Genomic DNA, 24324 nt, shown 5'->3' on the forward strand with positions numbered 1-24324 from the left:
TTAGGCAGGACACACTCGTGTCCCCTCATCCCTCTGTTTCAATATACATCGTGAGTGTGTGTGCGCGCCGCCTCTGTTCTGTAAAAAAATGTGCGTGTGTGTTCTCAAGGTAAGCCCTGAGCCGCTCGGCAGGTGAGCTCCTTTCATCCCCGTCGCGCTTCCCCGCGCGGCGGCAACAGTCGTCCCCGGCAACACCGGAGGGAGCCTCGGAGACAAGATGTTTAATTAGAATGAGAGAAGACGAGGGGCAAAGCAAAGGGAAGTTTGAGGAAATGTGCTCACCCCTTCGAGCCTAACAAGAAGGCCCCTAGCAGGGGGTAGGAGTGTGTGTGTGAGTGTGTGTGTTTTTGTGTGTCTTTATAAGCACACATGTTCTTGTTTAGTATTCTTTAGAGAGCAAGTCGTGTTTTACCCTCAGATTGAGCACCAAGTTCTGCAAAGTAGAGGTCATTTTTCTGGCTCTAGTTAGGATTAGGTTTAAGATTAAAATCTGGATTAGGTTGTTTGAGTTACAGATTTCAGGTAAAGATATGGATTGAAGCTGTAGCTGGTAACTTCTATAAAAAAAAAAAAAAAAATTTTTTTTTTTTTTTTAATATTTGCTAAAAATGTCTCTATCATCAACAGCACTAAATCAGACAGATTATTCGTGGAAAAAAAATCATATTCCTCTGTGTACTTTATTGCCTTGTAGCGCTTCCAGTGGCTTAACTGTATGTGAACAAAAGCAACCAATCAGAGCCGAGAAGTCTCTAATGCCCAGGACACACTGCCTGCGTGAGCAGCACGTGACAGCTACCCTGATGAAATGCTGCAGCTCGCATGTGTGCCGTGTTCACACCAGTACTTCACTCATGTATGGATCCGTGCAAGCTGCTGCATTGTCAACAACACGGTGTTGCAAATATTTTACAATAAAACGCCTTGTGTTAACAGGAATTCTGACTGCAGATATACTGAAGTTTATTTTGAAATGTAAACAGGAGTTAAAAGTTAGTAAGTCAGAAATAAATATCACAGAAACAATTAGCAGCAGACAAGCTGCGCCTGAGCAGCACAGCAAAGCTCACGCAGGCAGCGTATCCCGGGTGTATTACAGCTGTCTATCAAGTCAATCACTGCTCATGAACTGTGGTCTCAAAATAGGCAGCGCTGATCAAATATGAATCAAGATTCTGTTACTGCACTGCCTATTTCTCCACACTTTTGTGTACTGTTTAGCTGTAAAATGAGAAAGTTGGTCTGGGTTGTGGGTGTTGCTTGGTACTTTGGTAGGCTATTTCCAACATGTTTTGATTAGACACTTTCTCATTCTACAGCTAAACAGTACACTAAAATAAGTTTGTGAAAACATTTGATACTAAAAAATAGGCAAATGCAGTAACAGAGTCTTGATTCATATTTGATCAGCACTGCCTCGTTTGACAGTTTGATGGCAGCTGATGAGCAGTGATTTCCAGCTGCGTGAGAAACTGCTCGGCTGTGATTGGTTGTTTTTGGTGCCCTGTTGTCGATTCTAGTGAATGCCATTAGAAGTAGTAGGAAGAGGAGGAGGAACATGCATTTTTTTCACAGACTATCTGTCTCATGGAAGTTCAAAGGATCAGAGGTTTGGTCTGGATAAAGGTGAAGTTTAGTTTAAATTTGGCCTGAAGAACAGATCGAAGGTTAAACTAGGAATACATGTTGCAGAATAAAAGGTCCCTCAATAAGTAAAACGTGAATGTGTGTGTGTAACTGCATGTATGTGTGTGAGGGGGTCAAATTAATGGATCATAATTGATGCTAATTCATGGATAATTCCAGGTAGAATCAATTAGTCAGAACGATAAAGTAGCCAATCAGTGACTTCTGGACACTACTGACTGGTGTGTGCGTGTGTATCCTGTTCATACAGTGTGCTGTCATTAGCTTGGGCTGTGTGATGCATGCCTCTGTAAATGAACTCGGCTGCTTGTCGGCTTGCACCACACTCGGCGAGTGCCGTTGGCCTAAATAGCGGACGCTAACACGCATATCGCTAGCTTGATTTGGGTTTCAGGGTGAGAAAAAATAGGAAACCGGACGCGAGGACAATAAATAATTTGTCCCCCTTTCATGAGGGATGTGTGTCAGTCTCCTCTCTTTTTCATGAGCTTGATTATTCGTTTCATTTCATCACCTCTTCCAAGTGGACGGTTGAAAGCATTCTTCACAGGCCTTTGGGGGTTTGGGCCTAACAAAGCCAAGGACGCAGACACACAAACACACACACACGAAGGGACAGCTGAACTCAGCCTCGTTAGGGGGAAATGCAATCACAAGGGGCTTATCATACAGACACAAAACACACACATACACACACACACACACACACACACACACACACACCCCAACACACTGAACCTGGTGCCCTCTCTCTGGCAGGCCATTGTATTGTGGGATTGTGCGGACAATCTCTTCATGAATGATTAAGCAGTGTATTTCTCGACCAAGTCTTTGATGATGAGTGTGTGTTTGATCATCAGGAGAGTGTACAGCGCTCTCTGTGACTGCTTGCGATACGTGTGTGCGAGCGTGCGAAGGCGTATATTTTTGTATGTTTGTACGCATTTGTGCGCACTTTGATGTGACATACGTGAATGTGTGTGTGTGTGTGTGTATGTGTGTGTGTGTGTGTGTGTGTGTGTTTTGCGCTCCTGTGATGAGCCCCTGTTGATTGTGTCCCTCTCTTAACGAGGCTGCCTACAGCTGCCCCTGCTTGTGAGAAACTATTGTTGGGCCCGTTCAATGGAGAGACGCTTGTTTGGGAAAAGGTTGCAAAGTCATGGGAAAAGAGAGCTTTGTCTCGGCAGGGTCGCGAGGGAGTGAATCATGAGCGGACGTGTTTATAGCTTAACACACACAGCTGCGGCGAAACACACACGCGCGTATGCACAGATGAAGAAATGGATGCTCGAGAATGCACAGAGAAATCCTCAGAAACAAACTTCTTTTTTTTTTGTCAGCGAGACAAAACGGGAACAATTCAGAATTTAACTCACACAAAGCAAATAAACACAGCTGCTTTACACAGAATCGTGGACACACATAGACACACGTACCACACACATGCTATCACAAGGTCTCTTATCACACAAACTGTGTATGGCTAAACTCTTGGGGGAAAGGGAATGTGTGTTTTTGTGTGTGTGTGTGTGTGTGTGTGTGTGTGTGTGTGTGTGTGTGTTCCCTCTTGGACAGGGTGTCTCTTTATGATACAAAGCCCGGCTTTCTCAGCTCAAAATTCAGTGTCATCTGCTTTTACAAAGGCCTGGGCTATTCGTTCCAAGCCACCTGGACCAACATAGAGGCTCCAGTGTAGCACCCTAAAGGACAATACCTCCATTTTTAAGTGTTACATATATAGCCACCCATTTTCTTAGATACAGAGTCACATTCAAAAGGACTGTTTAGCTGATTTACTTTGCAGGCGTTTTTCGTCTATATAAGGGTTCTTACTATAGCGTCTCTAATCTACATGATTTTATCATGATCTTTAAATAATGAGTCAACTAAGTTCATATTTCCAAGTATTTCTGGGTGAAAGGAACTTCTCCTGTGGATGTCAGGTGATAGACAAAAATCAAAGTGAAATATAACGTGTCATCTACTCAGGGGAGAAAAAGAAGCTGACACTATGCCAAAAGTGTGAGGACCCAACAGCCGAAAATGCCTATCTCTCTCTAACTTTATTTGATTTTTTTTTCCATTATTTGTTTCTTGTAATCGTGCTGTATACACCTCAGGATAAAGAGAGGTAGAGGATAGGTAGCCAAAGTTACAGGGTAACTATTCACCTATATCACCTCAACTCACTTTTGGCACCAGGTGCTTTTGTCAATATCTTTTTCTGACACATGCACAAAGTACCCGGTCAATGTAGGCAGGACCCTTGGCTAATCGCCATAGCAACTGCTGCTGTCTGAAACTGCTGTTGTCTGAAACCAACTAGAGGAACGTCTGCACTCCGCCAATTGACCACACCGTGGATTTGAGTGCTGCCATTTTTTTTAAAAATGGGTTGTGTGAATAGAAAAAATTGTGGTCTCTACTGACTGTAGCTTGGTTATTTAACATGTTCCATGTCATGCTAGTGACGGTTCTCTCTGACCAATTAGTGCTCTGCAGTTTCTTAACTTTGCCTTCTAGTATTGGCTCAGCTCACTTGAAACCTTGACTAAGGTGCTACCGGTATCCACAACTTTTGACAGCTATTTCATAACAGGCGTGTAGAAAAGGGGCAAGTAAGACAAAGTTTGCAGACAAACGCCAGCACACTGTCTAACTTGCAAAAAGAAAAAGAACTTCGCAACATTTTGGTGCCACAACTTCATCAGACAGACATGGCAAGGTTTGCCTGATGAAGTTCTACCACCGAAAAGTTGCCTTTCTCAGGCAAACCTTGCCTTGTTTGCCCGATAAAGGACATTAAATGTCACAATAGATTTATTTGTTTTTGGGAATTTGACAGCGTGTGGGAGTTTGTCTGCAAAGTTAGCCAAAGGAAATCCAAAAGAGAACGGTTCCTAGTGAGTCGAGTCTTACGGGTATCATGCAGTGGACATGAGACTTAGTAATTTATGATGAACTCATAATCTACATTATCATTAATCAAGATTTGTCTGTTTATGTGTAAATAAATAATAAGACCATATATGTGCTTTGAGATAAAGTTGGAAGTTCACAAAGTGCTTCGTCCGTCTGTCTGCCTTCATGGGTCCACTTGGTTCCTAGTAGCCAAGACCTGACCCCAGGCCAGAGTCAAACCAGATCAGGATTATATCAAGGATAACTGGGCCCACAGAGGGTCCAATTCTACGGGTTAGGGTCTGTGTTTCAATATGTCTTGTACGTGATGGCCCATAATGATGCCTGTTCACTAGCTTGTGGTTGCCATGATTAATCAAATATAATGTGACCTTACCTTTTACTGGCTTCAAAGTGAAACCATGTAAAAGATGAACCTATTTCCTGCTTTTCTGATGTGAGTGTCACTGCCTACATCACTGCCTTAGTCGCCTAGTCTGAATTTATACAACGCTGCTATTGCTTAACTGTGCCAATCTCCTGCTCTGCCTCTGAAAACACCTCCACAGTCATTCAAAGGCACAATGGAACAAACTCTGCCACTGCCAGTTTGACGTGCAAACTTTGATTTATATAATAAGGATTTAAAACATATATACTGTACTGATTTTTCCAACCAAATGACCACTTTCAAGTGATTACGCAGGTTGTGTTTATGTGTGTGTGCTAGAAGAGGAGGGGCTGTCATAAGTCGACGCTGATTCAGGCCCAAAATGCTGATGGCTGGGCAAAGAAAAGCTGCAACAATCACAATCACAAAATTGCCTTTGTGGGGCCATGCAGATGCACATCAGGACACATCCACACAAACACTTGGAAGGATACATACACATGACTACACACGTGGCTGGACACACATTTACACACATACACACATACACACATACACACACAAAGCGGCCTCACCTGGATTTGTTGCTGCAGGAGGTTGATTTTGTGTTGCTGCTGCAGGAGCTGCTGCTGTTGCCGAGCAATCTGAGGACGGAGCACACGACACATTATTAGAACGTACAGTATAGGAAGTATGTTTGTGTGGGGAGTGTGTGTATGTGTGTGTTTTGGTGTGTGTGCAGGGCCTGTGGGAGATGCGACACATCTGCAGGTCTCTGAGGCCCCAGTTGCACGACAGAGGGTTGATGCCCTGGTATGAAATATTAAAGAGCTCATCTCATCTGGACTCAGCTCATAGCCAAGTGGACAACAGCGTCACACCGACACACTTACTGACATGAGCACGTTCTTTACCGAAAAGCTCATTTTTTGGATTCTTATCTACTAGTCAAAATCAATTTGGAGACATTTTTCACTTTTATTTACACTGTTTATTGCTTGTGATGTCATTTTACTCTGTTTTAAAGCTTGCCCTTCTTTTGCATTTGTTCTCACTCGTTCTGCAACTTGAAACCTGAAATATAATTAACTCCTGGACACAGAGTCTCCAGTGGCTCCCAGAGTGGAGTGGAAGCACAAGAATACAGTATCCACATACAGTACATCCACATGCAGCCACACTCTGTGCGCAGTGGTGCCGGGATTCAGCCAAGGGCACTATAAGGCATTGTGTTTGTCACAGGTGATTTGTCCTTACAGCTGTGTTTCTGCATGTGTGTGTGTGTTCTCTTTGCAAAACCCGAGCTTTCCAGAGGCTAAAAAGCACAACAAAGAGGGAAACCCTTCTCTATGCAAATACCTGGCAGACCCTCGCCTGGGAGCTTGGAGTGTGTGTATGTGTGGAAGCGCGCGTGTGTATGTCTGCGCTGCATCCGCTCCAGCACTACATACCCTCAGCTTATTCCTGTGCAGTGTCCCTGTGTTTGAGCTGCCAAAGGCGCATGTCTCTGGCTGTGTACAGTAGAAGATGCATGTGTGTGTGTGTGAGAGAGAGAAAGAGTGCAGAGAAAAGAAGAATGCTGTGTGAGAATTTATGGTGACCATTTGGGATGTTTAAGTGTGTATGTGCATCTGTGTGTGCATCTAACTTATGATTCAGAATCGGTATCCAATCATGTGCGTTTGTGATCTGGCACAACAGATATACAGGATTTTTTTGGAGTAATTACAAGAGGGGAAGAAGTAGATTTTAGCTTAAAATAGGGCGGATTTCCCAAAGATTCAAAATATCTACAGATGGGTAAAAGTACTGATCTGATAAGAGACAAGTGATGTAACAAATGCTTTAATTTTTCTTTGATTCTATGAACTCAAGCCGGACTAAAGGACTTGTTAGGCTGGATTTGTTTTGCAGCGTAGGCATACAGTGTACAGCGTTTCCAAGTGAAGCCCTTCACATGCAGTGTGGCCCCCTGTATACCTGGTCCTGCTGCTGCTTGGCCAGTTCCATCTGCTGCCTCTGCTTCTCCATCTGCGAGGCAGCCAGCTTCTTCTGCTCCTCGTGGGCCGCCAGGAGCTGCTCCCTCAGGCTGCTCAACTGGCCAATCATGCCCATGAGCTGGCGCTCTTTCTCTGCCAGGCTGTCTGCGGTACCTAAAGGGTGAGAGAGAGGGTGAGGAGGGGGGAAGAGAGGGGTCAAAGGTGAGATGGTAGCACTTTGAAGAAAAGAGCAAGACTCAGTTGAGGTTACGCTTTGAAACTTCTATCATCATGTGGAGGAAAAGTTTGATTTATAGATGTCTACCTGATCACTTATATCAGGAGAGCAGTAATAGAATATTGCATTAGGACATATATGTAACATGTGAATGCAACAGAAGCATAAAGTTGACACTGTGTTGTTCTTCTTTTAGAGATTTTCATGGTTATCTGGAGGCCAGAAAGGATTGTGGGGGTGAGGTTAGAGGTCAGAGGCATGAAGGAGAGGAACGGAGGAGGAAGGAACAACAAAGCAGTGTAGAGCTTTCCATGGCTTGTTGGTCAACCTAATATATGACTGGTTAGGGGTTTTGGACGGCAGGAGGGGGGGGCATGTCAGTGGAAGGTGCATTTGGCAAAGTGCTGCTGAGTTGTAAAACCAGATGTTGACTTATTTTCCTGGGCACAGAAGGCCAGCAGCGATTACTCGAGCCACATCCATCACTGCCTTTATTGCCTTATTGAAATAAAGCAAATAAATCTGGCTGAGGAAACACTTGTAAACAGGCAAAACGTGGCGGCGAAACAAATGTAAAACGTGAGCCAAATTCATATGTTTTCACAAACAAAAATAAATCCTCTGCCAGGTTTTGAAAAATTTACATTTCTTGCTTAAACTTTAAGTAAAATCTAAGTGTATTTTATTAAGGGTAAATGTGGAAATTGTTTTTTTGTGACTCGGTGAATGTGTGTGTGTGAAAGAGAGAGAGAAAAAAAAGACAGAAAGAGAGAAGGCGAGTGTGTCTGGTCTGTGTTTACCCTGCAGTCAGCCAACCTCCTGCTCACATTTAGCATGGCCTGACCTTTGACCTCTCAGATCCTGACATACTAGCTCCATTACAAACACACACAAACGCACACAAACGCACACAAACGCACACAAACGCACACACACACACACACACACACACACACACACACACAAGGCCTAAATCATTCAACAGGATGTAGTTAGAAAGAGGCACACTGAGGCACAATCAGTACGAGTGTGTGCGCCCATGTCTGGTCATATGTACCAATGTTTGCCTACATGCCGCTTTTGTGTGTGTACGTGCACGTGTAGAATAGCACAATCCCCCATTGTTCTTCAGCTGCTACCTTTAACAGGGCCACATTCCTGCGCCAGTCAAACCAGATGAGAAAGAGAGGAGGGAAAGAGGGACAGAGGGAGGGAAGCAGGGAGGAAAAGAAAGAGAAACACAACAGGGGATGAAAGGGGGGAGTCAGGAGAGGGGCAGGGGGGAGCAAAGGCGAGGAGACACGGCTGCTGACCTGCCCTTTGACCGCCCCGGGAAGGTGAGAGCCATCCATTTGTCCTCCCTGTTGGTAGCCGCCGCCTCATGCCACCCCCCAACCCGCCCGCCTCCACTGCCCGCCTCCCCCTCCTCCTCCCTCACTTCCCTCCGCGCTCCATCCATCCGCCAACAATGAACAATAAAGGCAACTGTCGGGAGCACTGGCCGCTGGAAAAATAAACACGCCGCTGTCCTAACTCACAGACCCACCTTTGTAGAGCCAGAAATGTGTGTGTATGTGCGTGCTTGTCTGTGTGTGTGTGTGTGTGTGTGTGTGTGTAGCCAAAGCTGACCAAGACAAGAAAGAGCCTTGTGTTAAAAACGTTAGCCTGTTCAAATGGGGGGTGAAGGGGTGGGGAGGAAGGGGGCAAGGGGGGAAAAAAAGGATAAGGGGGGGTTGCAAAGGTGAAACGATGGATCAAAGGAGTCTTTCTTGTAGGAGGTTCTTGTTAGGGTTAACCCCCCTTTAACACACACACACACACATCCATGCACATGCACAAATGCAAACACAATAAAACTGGGTGCTTCTGTGCAAAACTGTGTACGCTGAGGTCGAAGGACATTCCTCTAACCAGCAGCCTGGGTTGTTAGGTGTGTGAAAACGAAGACAAGCAGTCTATTCTTTTTCTACAAGCTGCTCTCAATCCCCCTCTCAGCTGCGGATCTTTCATCAGCAAACCAGAGTATTTGCAGAAGAAGACGAATCCAAGAAAACAACACGCTCCCTAACTGAGACGAGATTTTAGAAACTCTCCTACGTGGATGTGAGCCGCCCTGTCTCTCGCTCCCCTTTCCCTCCCATTCAGACTTTCAGAATTTCTGCGGTCGCCCCATAAATCAGCTCCGCGTCGGCTTGTTTCCTCAGCTGCTGCGAGGCAGGCAGGCGGATCGATAACTGGTTTCCTCCATTGGTTTACACACATTCCTCCTTAGGCAGATTGCTTACCTACAAACCCACAGAACCAACAGCAACTCTCTCTCCTTTTTTTTTCTCACGCACACCCGTGCGTGGCGTAATTAACCAATTTGTAACAATGTAATACTTGTCACTGTGTTCACGGTGCTAATTAATGACCCCGGCTGCATTGATAACTCCCCCCCGGTAAGGAGGGAGGAGCGGGGATGAGATGGCTGAAAGGGGAAGGGAAGGAGGGAGAGGAGGAGAGGGATAAGACAGACATGATGGTGACGGAAAGATATGAGAGTTAAGAGAGGAGACGGCGAAGGAGAGACGACGGAGCAGTCTGGAAGTATATTAAGAAGCACATTTACATGCACCAGGACAACACAATTACTGTAAATAATCAAATTAAGTTAAGATTAAGATAATGAAATTAAGGTTTAATTAAAACACTTACTACACAGTTTGCAGTAACTTGATTTTCCTAATAGTTTACTTCATTTGTTTGACTACAGACAGGATCTTACTATTAGTGGTATTTTGTTGAGTTTGTTTGCTGTCTTTACCCTCGTAAATCCTGTTTACAAGCTCATGTTGTACAGCACAGCTGCTCCCTCAGAAAGCAAGAATTTGGAGATACAATACATATCACGATACATGGGGTGCAATTAAATATATTGCAATATATTGCAATACTGTAAATAAGGCGATCTAGTGCAATGTTTTTTAATCTAATTTTAGGAAAACTCATAATATAAAGATTACACCACCATATAAATAAAATCTGAGTTTAAAAAAAGTTCACTTTTTTATGCAATCAGAACAGTGGCATCTGCGTTTAAATTTATCACAGTCCCTGTAAAACACTGTTGCTATGTTGAAGTGGAAGAGTCAAACGGTTGACGACAGATTACGACACTGTTATCTAGATGTCTGGGGTTTAAACACAACATGAAATGAACCACTGCCACACATCTTTGCATGTAAACTATTAACTAAAAATGAGTGCTTTTGGGAATCGATACAGTATCCCAAAACATAATACCACAGTGTTTCCCTCAGAAACAGATTCTATGTGTGGCGGTAGCAGGCAGTGCTGGATGTGTGTGTATGCCTCTTCATCATTCTGTGGCCTGTCTCTGAATTCGGAGGCTTTTGCAGGTCCATGAACGCAGCACAGAGGAACTCTTCATGAGTTTTATTTTTTTCCCTCCCTGAGTTTGAGTCCCAGGCTGGAGAAATGATTAGTCAATCAGTTCATGGTTGGATCTATCAAAGCTGTTCAGTTCAAATCAATTGATTAGACAATCAGCTCCTGCAGAGTAAAGTGAAGTCAAACTTTTTGTTGCTGCTGTTACACAGGTTAGAACCAACTATAGACCACAGGGTGCGCAGTTTTCTTGGGAGTGTAGCTGATTTCATCTAAAGTAGGTTTGAAAACACTAAAACGAGAGCACTGAGAAATAGAGCGTTATATTTTTTATATGAATTAACAAACATGTAAGAGAGAAAGAGAGACAGAGAGAGAGGGGCACAGCTCCAGAAATAGAAAATGTATATGTGGCGACAAATGCTGATATTGTGGCAGTTTGCCAGAAATGAATGAATGTGTGGGAAACCCTGTTATCGCCCCTGGTAAATTGCAGTTAAGATTCCAACATTTCTAAAGATACCAGATATTCTGGGCAGAAGTTTGAGAAAACGGGCATCAAATGATGCAAAGACATCCAAAATATTTCAATTTGATGGAATAAGGAATCTTGGGAAGAATAATCTTTAAAATATTTCCCCCAGTATAACACCATTGAGCTCTTAAGAAGTGCTGAAACAAGCTGATACCGTATATAAAACTGTTGTACAGCATGTAAAGAAGCACAAGGGGCAATTCAAAGGAAATCAAGAGTTTAAGAGATCAAGCTTTCCTGTCACTTTCAACTATCTCATGCTGCAGATCTGATGTTAATGACACTATACCGTGGGGGTATTTATTCTAGTGCCATGAGTTCCATACTTCTGTGTGTGTATGTGTGTGTGTGTTTTGCTGTGTGAACAGCATGGGGCCTTTTACCAATGTGGCTTCTCAATGCAGCAGACAGAGCGAGAGGCAGTGGCTCAAAATCACTTTGTTCCCCACAAAAAGCTCTTCAATGGAATTCGATGGGGGGAAAAAAACATTCAAGGGATGCACTGACAAACAAGAACAGCACACACGCACACGCACACACACACATACACACACACACACACACACACGTGTACAATCGAGTGTACGAACGCTTGACTTACTATATATTTCTGTCTTCTTTTCCCACAATCAGAGGCACAAGTTCGCACTCACAGACACACATTGTTATGTAAGCACTGTCTAAGACACACACACACATGGACTCAGCAGCATATGCACTTCCACTGCGTACACGCACATGCACTCATACACACTCCTGATATTGCTCCCCAGCTGTTGGTGTGTGGTGCGCCAAGCGGGACGCCCCTACACAGAAATGTCAGCGCGGCAGGGAGCTGGGAAAAGGGGGTTTGATCAATGGAGCCCCCCTCTCGACGGCCACGCCGCTCTGCAAGGCTCTTTGATTACATATTGCTTTGCTTCCTAATGAAGCTCAATTACTGGAGGAGAACGACGGCTTTGCCCTGGAGTTACAGGGAATAATAGCCAGACTCTTCGACCTCTCTCTGCTTCTATCACATCTTTTTCCCCTTCACTTTCTCTTTCTCTCTGGCTGACTCTCGCTCCTGCCTATTCACAGTGCTGCTTCTCTGGCTCCCTTTTTGTTCCACTTCCTGCCCTCTGTCCTGCTCTGTCTGTCTGACTCTCGGATGTTAAGAAGGGCTGGTGTGGATAGAATGGGTGATTAACACTGAGATTAACACAGAGCTGAGAGACGTCATTGAGTGTTTGACATGTTGGTTAAACACGGGACGATGCGGCTGGCTTGGTTAAGTTCAGGGCAGCTCAGTTCATTTGAGTTCAATTCAACTGAATTTAGTCAATTTTAGTTTATTTCAGTTCAATTTAACCTTGAATTAAGGCTGTTTTTCCCCAGATCTCACTCCTTTTAATTATAAGCTTACAGCCGAGTCACTACATGCCATTTATTGTTATTTTTAAGTAATTGGGCTTCTCAGAAATGCCCTCAACTGACATGTGAGTGGTTTCAGTCAATTTGACTTTGTTCCCACTGTTTGTATATATGTAAATAATGAGATACAGGAGAGAGTTCCAGTAATATAGGAACTATTTTTTGTTTTGCTTATGAATATCTTTTAAATCTTTGCTACTGCTTTTCCTGTCATGCATGATGTAAACAGGAAGTACAATGATGCCATTGATTTTTTTTGTTTCGCTTGCTGAATATGGCGAGAATGAAGCCATTTTGCATTACCTGCTCGCAGTTCTGCACTATAACTATGGACACAGTCAACATCCACCTGGATCACTTTTGATAATGGGGCAAGATGTGAAGTTAAAATTAGTCTTTTTTTAAAGATTTTTTTTTTTTAATAGATTTATAAAAAAAATTCCTAAACGGACATCGGAGGGGCATCTTAAAGTAAGAGTAGGCAGTTTTATTTTGGCGCCATTGGGCAAAAATCCAATATTAACTTTGAGCATATTGTGATTCAAGTGGACTGAGAAAAAAGTTGATCTTTGCACCTCCTCTTGGCTCTGTTTTCCGGCTTTAGAAATCTTTCTATGGCAGGAGTTGTCAACCAGTCACAGGTTATTTCAGATAGAGGGCGTTCCTAATGGCTGTTCTACAAATGCAGATGCACGTACATGTCCCTTCATTGAAAGCCGATTCAATGGCGGAGAATCCTGCAGAGAAAATTGCTACTCCAGTACTGGCAACAACTGCCTACAGCAAAGCAACCCAAAAAAGGAAGACCGACCTATTGCAAAGGGTCTAAAGAGTGTCTGTCTATGAATGAAATGAAAGCCCTGTAATACCAGCAAAGTGTTTCAGAGATGGAGAGAAAGCTCAAGTTTATGTAGCCAATGTTAGCTAAAGCCTCAAATCACAGTGTGCTCTCTGCCCGCCGCAACAGACCACCTCACCAGGAGGCGAGCAGGCAGCAGCTCCGGAGACAGACCTCAAGTCAGCGGCCTCAGCAACCTGAATCCAAACAGTGCATACCCCAGCTCCAGGAGTACCAGACAGTCATGACTCGCCGCTGGATCAGCAAACTTTCTGTTGCTGCCATTACACAGGGTGGACTGAGCAAGGCCACTGGCCACCAACCTGCTGTGACACTCACTCGGCGTTGGGGGGTTTGCGCTGGCTGAATTGGAGCTGCTACAGCTGCCAAGGTCAGTTTTTCGGAGCTGATGCCCGCTATCCCTCTTGAGAAGCAGTCCAAAGCGGCGGGGAGCAAGGGGGAGGGACCATCAAGAGGCTAGCTAGTTGTCTTTATGCCTCATTTTTGGTCTGACACATAGAAAGAGGCAAGCAGGGGCTGAGTAAATGAGCGGTGCGCAACTCTAGATTAAATTAATCGATGAATTGGCATGCATATGCCTGTGCTTGTCTGGTGGGAGGGGCTTAGGACAGGGAGGGGAGAGCTGCAGAGGAAGGGTGTATTTTCAAATTCTGATAATTTTTTTTTGCCTTTCTCAGATTTCTGCCTACTTCAACTTTAAGTTTAAATGGTCAATTGAATTCAGCTCAGTTAAGTTTAGTTCTGTCATTACTTAGTTGTACCATACCTTTAATTTCTCCGATGTGCCCTGAGCCCATGGCCAAAAGTTTATCCTTCCAGTCCTTTGACAACAGCCTCTCAATGCTGGGGGCCTCTGTTTAGGGGGGGGAGGGTGGGGGCAGAGGAAAGAGAGAGAGAGGGATTCAGTTGGCTGGCCAACATGACAATAAAGCTCATTTAAAGTCCATTTGCTGTAATAAAGGCAGCGGCAGCTCAGCCTAATGGCCGCATCAGCAGGAGAGAGAGGGAGAGAGAGGGAGAGAAAGGTGGAAAGAGAGAAGCTGATAATCGAAAGAGAGGAAATCTGAAGAACAAAAACAAGTGAGCAAAAGGGAAAGAGCGAGAGAGGCAACGCAAGATAAAGAGAGAGACAAGTGGAGGAGAGAGGGAGAGAAAGAGAGAGGCTTTTTCCCTCTCACCTGCTGCTAGAGAATCATTAGCCCTGTGGGCCCTGAGACAAAGAGGGCCTTAATGCACCCGCCACAATGGACACATTATCAGCTAGCGCTTTGTTTTCAACACACACTCCACAGACCCTTACACACACAAACCCCTGCGCAAACACACATGTGCACACACATCCGCAAAATCACTAATTACACTCCCTAACTATGATCACACTCACACACAGATGTACACACACAGACACACACAGTGGGGGAAATGGAAATGTCACACAAGAGAGCATACACACGCAGAGATTCAGCTCTACATGTGTGCACATATATGCGCTAATAGCAATCGCACACACGCATGTGCACATACAGACACGCTGCCATCAACCCCGTCACCCTGTTGACTGTTATTGATGTGAACAAAGGGGAACAAGGGAAATGATGAGACAAAGGGAGACTGAAAGTGTGAAGCAAGAGGGTGAGACAGAGAGAGGGAGAGAGAACTCTATTTACTGGGAGCCATCTGCACTTGGGATGCGAGGCCTTGTGAAGGAAAGAGGTTTTACACTTTGAGTGGGGAGATTAACCCTATCAGCCAACGCAAACACACACACTTGAATGCACAAACACCCGCAAAACACACAGACACATGCATGCACAATGCATGCACTTGAGTGAGCCCACGCTGTATGTATAGCTGCACACACAGACGTATACACGCTCGCAACTGCTGATGGCAGGCGAAAAGTTTGTTTGTCCCCGGATTATTTTTCCCCCCCATAATGACTGATTTAAGAAAAAAAAAAAGTCTTAATCTCACTGGTATGAGACAGCTTGCCTGCATTGACGAACACGAACACACACACACACACACACACACACACACACACTAATGCTTTCCACAGTGGGAGAGGGAGATGACCGGTGTGTTGAGCTGAACAGCTTAGCACTTTTTCTCCACTAAGTGAGACATGAACGCACACACGCTGCCACTACACTCAACAACAAAATCAAAGTACTTTTTACCCATCATCCAAACACACAAAAAGCAATGCTTTGCCCAAACTTCTTTCTCTCCTCTTCATCCCTCTATTTTTTTCCCTGGCTGCGATGGAGTGAATGTGGCGAGATCAGGATGAGAAACCACCTGGAGATTTTCGGGATTTAAAATGACACATGATCACAAGCAAACAAGTACGCATGTGAGAGAGAGGAGACATACACGCTCTGCTCAGACACACACAAAGCACCGCAGCATGTCCTACATACTGTACCTCAGTGTGTGTGTGTGTGTGTGTGTGTGTGTGTGTGTGAGGGTGTGTGTGCCGGCAGCCTCCCCAGAGGCCTGAATCAGGTCCTTTCCTCTGGCTTCAAGACTACAGCACTCACGCTCTGTTGATTACAATAGGCACACATTCGCAAACACACGTAGCGCAAGATCAGTGCTGAACTTCAAGGTGGTCCACCTCTCACTCTTTCCATTTCTTATCCCTCACTCTTTTCAAATCCCTCCACCGTCCTTGGACTCTGACTGGTCTGTCCTTGCGTTCTCGACGCTGCCACTCAGCCAGTTAGTCAGTTTCAGCACTGCGTCCCCAGATGCGCCCTAGTGCTTTCTGTCAGAAGCCACCACAGCCTTCAGGGACAAGGTTAGCAGCGGGGTGGAGGTGGGAGGAGGACTGAGAAGGACTGAGATAGACAGGGAATCGGTTGCACAAAACAAGGAGGACGGAAAGAAACATGCATAGAGAGGAAGAAAGAGTAGAAGAAAGAGTGTGCTCCTGTCCCCCCCCCCCCATGACAGCTGTCTCACCATCACCCCAACAGGTGCTATTAGCCCCTGGCGCTCCCCCTCTCTCCCCCTTTCTCTCTGTCTCTCACTCTCATCTCTCCCTCCAGCCCCCTCTCCCTCAACAATGACAGAGGCTTTTAAGCCAAAGAGCTTTGACAAGTGAGAGGGAACAACAAATGGCAGTGTCGCCTGTTCTCTTTCCATTGCACTCCCTCTCTGTCTCCATCTCCTAGTTATTATTTTTATTTATTAACAGGGCTGCAGTTATTGTCCCCAGTGACAGGCCGGGGCCACTTTAACTATTAATAAAAGCCAAGAGGCTCTTTCATTGTGCGGCGGATGGCAAAATGGGAGGAAATGGGCAAGAGGAGTGGAGGGGACAAGAGAGAAAAGAGGAGAGGAGAAGAGAAGAAGAGTTGGCATGCTGCAGCTTTTAGTGAGATGTTGATTGATGTGGTGAACACTATGAGAAATGAACCCTCACTGTCGCCCGTGATAAACATGCACAAGATCGTGCATCGGTTAAAAGATGTGTTTGGACATCCTGAAAACCATGACCTCACAAAAATGCCTAGCTCTCTCTCGTGCATTAGCTTCTCGTCATAGCTGTTTGGGCATTAGTTGGTGCATTAGAATGCTTCAAACTGCCAATTACATTTTCTTGTTTTCATCTTCATATAAGAATGTGATATATAGCCACCATTACCTGACACTGCACAACAATAACAACTTCCCTCTTGAAAGACTTCTTTCCACTTCACTCACATTCAGAGATTTACTCCCTTCAGCCCAGCAGATGGAAATGCACCTGATTTTATGTATGCAATATTTCAAGAGTTCTTGCAAAATCCGCTTGACAGTTAGATGGCAACACAGCGAGCGTCTACTACTGCTAATTACGGCCAAAAATCACATAATAAAGGAGGACAGCACAACTCTTTCCATGAAAATCAGAGTAGCTACTCCCTGTTCTTCTGACGTATAAGACGTGTGTGTGTTCTGTGAGGTAAGCGGGTGGAGTCTGGTGCCCACGCAGGGGTGTGGGCTACATATTTGCAGGGTGGGGTGTTGGGAGCTAAGGGCGAGGGAGGATACCCGCCTCCCCCTTGACAAAAATGAAGGAGTGAGGAAATGAAAAGACGAAGGGAATAAAAGGAAGTGGACGTGTGAGGCGTACAAGGCAGTAAAGGAGTGTAATGTTAACTCATGAAATTCAGTTTCCCCCTGAAGTAGCTTTAAGGTTGGAAAAATGATCTTATTCCACTTATTTATATTCTGTATCAGCTTGTTCCAGCTCCTTATTAAAGCTATATGATGTTTAAAGTGGATGAAATATTCAAACCCAATATTCTTTGGGACATTAATGGGACACTGGAAACTTTTAAAAACCATCCTTCCTTGTTTTGACTGTCTGGTTTTGAACGCACAACTCTGGATCCCGATTGTTGTATTTTTAAAGCGCATTAATTCATCCGAGGGTGACGTTCCCAGTCCGATCCCGCACTGCAGTGCGAGGGATTCTGGGAAAAGCAGAGGGGGGAAAACGCTGACAATAACTCTGGAATCGTCGGCTATTATCTTGGCTCATTGGCTCAAACGGAGTCAAGCTGCTGCCCTGCAGCCGAGCCAAAACAACCCCGTCCACCTGCCGAGAGAGGGAGAGAGACACTGTGTGCATGTGTGTGTGTGTGTGTGTGTGTGTGTGTGTGTTAGAGCGAGCCCCCATCCGGCTTTTGGATCCACAGTGAGCTTTTGGTTCAGAAGCTGCTGGAGAGAGAAGGCGAGGGAGAGAGAGAGAGAGGGAGAGATGGGAGGAGACTCGACTTCAGTCCAGCTCGCCCCAACCAACCTCACAAACAATACCTCTCTCTCCCTCTCTCACTCACTTTCTATTTTTCACTCAGACGTTTTGCCCTGAGTCACCACAAGCGGCCAGCTCTATTTTTCCTATTATCTCATATTTGTGAAGCCTGGAGACCTTTAGAGGAAAATGGAGGGAGGGTTGGTGAGGAGGAGGAGGAGGAGGAGGAGGAGGAGGAGGAGGAAGAGGGGGGTTTGTGGAAAGAGAGGGAGCGAGAGACACAGAGAGAGAGAGAGAGCCCGGGCCCTCGGGTGCACAACAAAGGGACCTCTGTGCCAGCGCCAGGCCCAGCCGGGCTCAGAGGAGGGTGGAGGATGAAGGAGGAGAACGAAGGAGGAGGAGGAGGGCCCACAGGAAAGGGCCCTGGCTTGGGACCCGTGGCCGGCCCTTATATTCCGAAAAAACAGGCTCCACATTGACTTGGGCCTTGGCAGCCATGGGGCGGGCTCCTGCTACTCCCCCCAACCCACCATCCCCCGCCTTCCCCTCCTTTTCCTTCTCCGTTCTCCTCCTCCCTCCCAAACTGAGCAGGGGTCAGCATTGAATAAGCAATTATACAAGCACTGGTGGAGTTTGTCTGAGACTGCCACCCTGAACACTGAAGTATTGAGATGGAAGGAAGAAGTAACAGAGAGGGAAAGCGAGCAGAGATGTGTGGTGACTTCTGTGGGGGGAAAAACATTCGCTGGCGGCCATGACGGAGACAGAGAAAGCACGCTTACATAGGATGGAAAGATTAGATTATAACTGTCATGTAAACTAAAATAGTCTCCCTCCAAGCTCCTCAAATACCGATAATACGACGGTCAGTGGCCATTGGCGTCAGATACCAAAGCACGAGGCGCCCTTTAGCGCTGTATGAGATGCTCCAAGCAACTATCAGAGCGTGAAGAGTAGGAAAGTTTGCACAGGGCGGACAGGAGGGGAGGTGGATGGGTCAAACAAACTCAAGACTTTCACCCAAGAGACCGCTGTTTGTGTCATGCATGAAACTAAAGTCAATCAAGTTATTTTAGTAACAATGTAGTGTGCTAGCATGTGTAGCATACTACACTTGCAACGTATGTCACGTGACATAACCTAACATACTTATTTTTTAAGCCAAACCATGATGTTTTTTCTAAATCGAAACCTGCGCTTTTGTTGCCTAAACCTAAGGAAGTAGACCTAAAAAGAAATGTTTATTTTACCTATGTTCTAACTTTATTTTGAAAAGAAAATGTTTGCATTTAATCAGCGGAAACATAAATTGACATGCGTGATGAGCGTGCAAAACTGATGCTAGGAGGGTACCTGGAGCGTCATAGTTTGACGTGTAGGGCCACTGACCAAGCATCGGTATTTGTTGGAGTCATGTTTGTCCATGTTATTCTGAACCTCATAGATGCACTAATCAAACTTTTTCCTCTTAATCTTGGGCTGCAAACACACCTGCACATACACTCGAACTTACATGGACATAGTTTTGTCAAGATAGCCCCAGGCTGTGCTAACTATGCTACACAAATGACCCGTCTTAACACTTCACCTAACACAGCAGCAGTCCGTGTTGTACTGAATACTTGCTGTAGTTTAAAAAGGGAAAAAGTAGTGTCACTATCTAAATCATATGAGGTAACTTAAGTCTTTCAGTAGTAAGATGTTACAACTTTGATAGACTCGACCTCCTACATTATGGAAATGTTCAAAGAAACTTCCGAAAAGAAAAAAGCAGAATTTGGAATACAACTGCTCACTTATTTACACCCTCTTGATACTGCAGCTTTTGCTTTTCAGTCTGGCTTATTCCCCCCCCGCGCTGAAGGCACCGACACACTCCATTACGAAATGATGATGTTGATATTTTGATGATCAATTCATGTCTGGTTGAGCTGGGCCATGTGTCTGGACACATTTTCATCGATTCCTTCTAAAGACGGTCCAATCGTTCCAAAGCGAAGGGGGCCGTGCCAAGATTACGGGCAGTCTCTTGTCAAAAAAAAAAAAAAAAAGAAAAAAAAAAGAGAAGAAGAAAAAAACCAGGGGCACTATACTGCGGCTTGAGAGAGGAGAAAGAGATAGAGAGGGAGATGTATCAAAAAGCTTTTTGTCCAAGCCCACCTCGCACCACCACCTCCGCAAGGTTAGCCGCTAACAGTACCAATTACTGGCTTGTTGTTGGGGAGAACAGCGCTTGGCAACAGTTGCCGCGGTGGCCGGGCCTCTGTGTAAACACTAAAATCCCTCTCCTCCTCCTCCTCCTTCTTACTTTCTAGCCCCCTCCCAGTGCTCCCTGTCTCCCACTAAAGCAGAGGATCGCGAGTCAGAGAGAAACAGAGAGCGTGCACATATATACTGTATGTGTGTGTGTGTGTATTAGGCTCAGTCCCTGGTCGCTCTCAACGTCCACAGTGACTTTTTAATTCAGAAGCTGCTCCAACTTTAGTTATTAATAAACACCCAGACCACTAGGCAGGCTAAGGGGACACGTTCACACACACAAACTGAGAGTATCTGGCACGCACTCACACACCGAACTACATGACATCAACTTCTGAGAGTTAAGAGACTGTTATTCACCATGCAAAGTAAGTTAAGTTTTTGGGTGAAGCAACAAGGGACATATGGTCCTCCCCTAAAGTACTGTCACAATCGCAGACGCGTCTCTAAACACATTTCGGGGCGACACACCTGTTACAGAAAATCGCACACACACCATATCACTTGCCAAAACACCTAAAGGCTAACCGAAGAGAGGGCTTTATTTTTGTTTTTTAAGGAGATGAAGTTTTAGGGGGAGGGGGAAAAAAAGCTTAAAAAGGACAAATTAGCTTTTTTTCCCCTCTCCTTTAAATGTGAGGCCACCGTGCTGCAGAAATATAAAAAGCAGGAATGTAACTAACACAAAACAACAGATGTAGTGTGCTCTTTTTTCATTCTAATATTAGGGATTGTATGGATGTATATAGCAACATGTTTCCATTAAATGCGACGTTCTAAGAATAGGCCACAGCACATAAAGCGAACATTTACAAGGGTGTCTGTCAACAATTTAATAAATTGAAAATCCATTTATCTGAATACAGAGTTCTGCCCTTCACTCCACTGCCTTTCCCTAACAGATGGTGTTGTGGGTGCTTATGTCCAATTTGATTTGAACCAAACCCTCAGCCAATTTTTACACTGGCATGAAATCTCAGCGAGCCAGATCCACACACTGGCAGTCAGAAATAGCAGCGGAGAGGGCGCGACATTGTGAAAGAACGATGAAGGGCAAAATCTGGAGCGACATTCGAGAAAGTCGCAGAAAAACTTTCCTTGTTGTTTCATTTTCGCTCGTGTGCTGTTTATATTTTTTTTCTCCACTCTTTCTCCTCCTCCTTCTTCTTCTCCTCTCTCCCCTCCTCTGCATGTTGTTTTTGAGCCGAGCTGGAGAAATTAGCGATGCTATCTTAATGCAGTGTTTTTTGCGGGAGACAGAGAAACGTTCCTTTCACAGACACACACACATACACACACACAGCATTTCCCAATTGCCTCTGTGACCTCCATTATCATTAAATGGTGTTTGATAGCATCTAGACATTTGAATCCGCTGCGGACTAATTCAGCTCGGCCCCTGATAGCCGCTGCCACTGCACCTTATTAGGGACAAGCTATGGGACCCAACACAGATCCCATTTTCATTTTACTGCCTCATACTTTACAGGCTGAAGAGACCAAGTGTCAACTGTGGTACTGATAACCACCACATACTGCCCGCTAATTGCCTGGTTAACAAACATACCCTCATGAGAGACTTTTGAATAGATAATAGAGCTTCACATGCAACAATGGGTCATGCTGTATTTAAAACTCAATGTATTCACAGAGGATCCTTTGAAAAGCCGCTGTGACGAGTACATTGTGTGTCAGGTGAAAAACGTGTATCTCCTGAATGTAAAGTAAGAAAAGCATCTTTATTACTTTTAGGATTTTGGGGCTTTTCAATATGATTTGAGAGTGTTTCAAAAGCATAAGAGGTCAAAGAGTTTTCTCAACCAATAGTAATGCATGATGTAATCTGCCAACTAAAGCATGAAAATCACTTAAATTAGGTTTTCAGCAACAATTTCTATGCAACTTGCAGATGGAAATGTAATTTGTAGACTCTTGAAATCTTTAGTTTCATGGAAAAAAAATTCTGATTCATATCAGTGACCTGTGAATCAACCGATAAGACAAGCCAATTTTCTTAAATTGCAAATAATAATAATTCTGCTTTCTCAACCTGATGTCAGAGCGAGGAGAGGGTTAAATACTCAGGGCCGGCACTCTTTTAATGCACGCACATCTCTCCCTGTCAAAAGCATCCTGTTGAAGTAGGCCAAGGCGTGTGTATCGGTGTGTATCTGTGTGTGTGTGTGTGTGTAACTGTGTCGTACACAGTGGCTCGGGCTGCTGTAATGGAAAATGACACTTGCAATCTGTCTCGTGGCAATAACCCCTCTTCAGTGCTCTTGTCTCCACTCCGCGCACACACACACGTGCACGAGCGCACACTCAATGTCTCTGTCACCGCAGCAGCCCCCGGGCCGTCCTTGTCACTGCACAGCTTTATTGCATCACTTTAACGTGACAACAAAAGAAGACATTGTGTATTGGGCCTGCTGTGTATAGGAGGGGAACGGACCCACGCATTAACTACGCGAGAGACAGACGGAGAGTACACACACACACACACACACACACACACACACCCACAGAGTGCAGCGTTTTCTCTTGTGAGTCGTGACATTTTTCGTCTGCCTGTCAAAGCAATGACAGAGAGACAGACAGAACAGCAAGACACTCCTGACACACTAATGTTGCTTTGCATGTTAGAAGCCTATTCAAACAAAGCTGAGCTGCGACTTTAACCTCCCCTGCGCTTGTGTGTGTACGCGCGAGTGTGTTTGTGCATGTGAGACTGATGGGTAAAGACTGTTATTTCTGATGCTATCATAGTTTTGGCCCTGTGTTGGCTGTTTGATTGACAGTTGGCTTGGCTTTAGAGTGGCTTTGCTTTGCCGGACGGCGGAGGCGGGACCCGCCTATTCCAGTTAACGCGGACGCTGTTGACAAGCACAAACAGACGCACACGCACACACTTCTCCCTCTGTTTATGTGTCTGTTTGAGTCTTGATATCTGTCTCTGTCTCTTTCTGTCTTTCTTCTCTATGTGTGAATGTTTGTTCCATCTGCGCGTCGATCGGCCCGAGACAGAGCGCGTTGTAAAGCCTTAAGAATAGCCCACATTGTCCTGGGTGCTGCTCAAAGATAGGGCGACAGACATGTGAGAACCATTAGACCAATGGCAACAACAGTCCAAACAGCACTGGAATGCTCTGCTGACTAGCATGTGTGTGTTTATATGTGTGTATGTGTGTGTGTGTGTGTGTGTGTGCCTGACCTGTTGGAGCCTTAAGAGTCACTGAGCTCCAATTATTCGCTCACGTCGACGTCTCCCCCTGTAAATCTTTTCCTACTCCCCAATTTTCCTGGCAAGATCATCATCGTTTGATTGGTTGATGAGATTTGCCTCGTCAATAATGGCTGATGCTGCTGGTTAGGTCACATTTAGATCACTTAGCCATCTGTGGCTAACAAAGAGGAGGGGCAGAACTCACACAAATTAAATGACAATGACAGAGTTGGTGAAAGAACATATTGTGTTGACGGTGAATCATTTTTCTCTTAAATTTTACCCTTTTTTTTGGGTCGCATACAAACTGGACGTGTGGGGTTTCAAAGGAAGGGGTGTTTGGGAGGAAGGCAGAGTCTAATGAAAGATGCCACTGAGTTGCATCATGGGAAATGTAGGCTCGAATGTTTTTGGTACTAGGGACTAAAAGTCAGGATGTCTTGACAGTTGCTGAGTTCCCTAACTTTCCAGGGGTGCAAAATGAATTTGCTAGAGTCCCCCTTTAATTAACTAACTTTTTTGTTTAATGATTAGTCTTAACATTTGTCATTTAATACCAGCACTGGCCAATTTGTCAATAAAGTCATGCAGGAATGAGTCCTAAAGACCAGAAATGAGTTAGCGTGTTTGTACTTCTGGGTCCTTCGTCTTGAAGTCCATGAGTTTTTTGAATGGGATTTTGGATAACACAAGCTTAATAGACTTTCACGACTGTCTACGGCATAAAACACACCCGTAAATA

The 24324-nt window shown here is 44.9% G+C and overlaps 1 protein-coding gene across 12 annotated transcripts in view; it reads right to left on the reverse strand.

The window, feature by feature from the left end:
• sox5 (SRY-box transcription factor 5) overlaps nucleotides 1-24324 on the reverse strand; it is a 301706-nt gene that overhangs the window by 44780 nt on the left and 232602 nt on the right. For 10 of the 12 annotated variants that reach the window (XM_050035821.1, XM_050035822.1, XM_050035828.1 and 7 more), the window contains 3 exons: nucleotides 14120-14206; nucleotides 6920-7092; nucleotides 5515-5583 (listed from right to left, as the gene is read on the reverse strand). In XM_050035821.1, coding sequence (XP_049891778.1) covers nucleotides 5515-5583; nucleotides 6920-7092; nucleotides 14120-14206 — 329 coding nt within the window. The remainder of the gene's footprint in view (nucleotides 1-5514; nucleotides 5584-6919; nucleotides 7093-14119; nucleotides 14207-24324) is intronic. The other 2 variants (XM_050035826.1, XM_050035823.1) reach the window with 1 other exon arrangement.

Source organism: Epinephelus moara, chromosome 23, assembly GCF_006386435.1.
Source record: "Epinephelus moara isolate mb chromosome 23, YSFRI_EMoa_1.0, whole genome shotgun sequence".
Lineage (NCBI taxonomy): Eukaryota > Metazoa > Chordata > Actinopteri > Perciformes > Serranidae > Epinephelus > Epinephelus moara.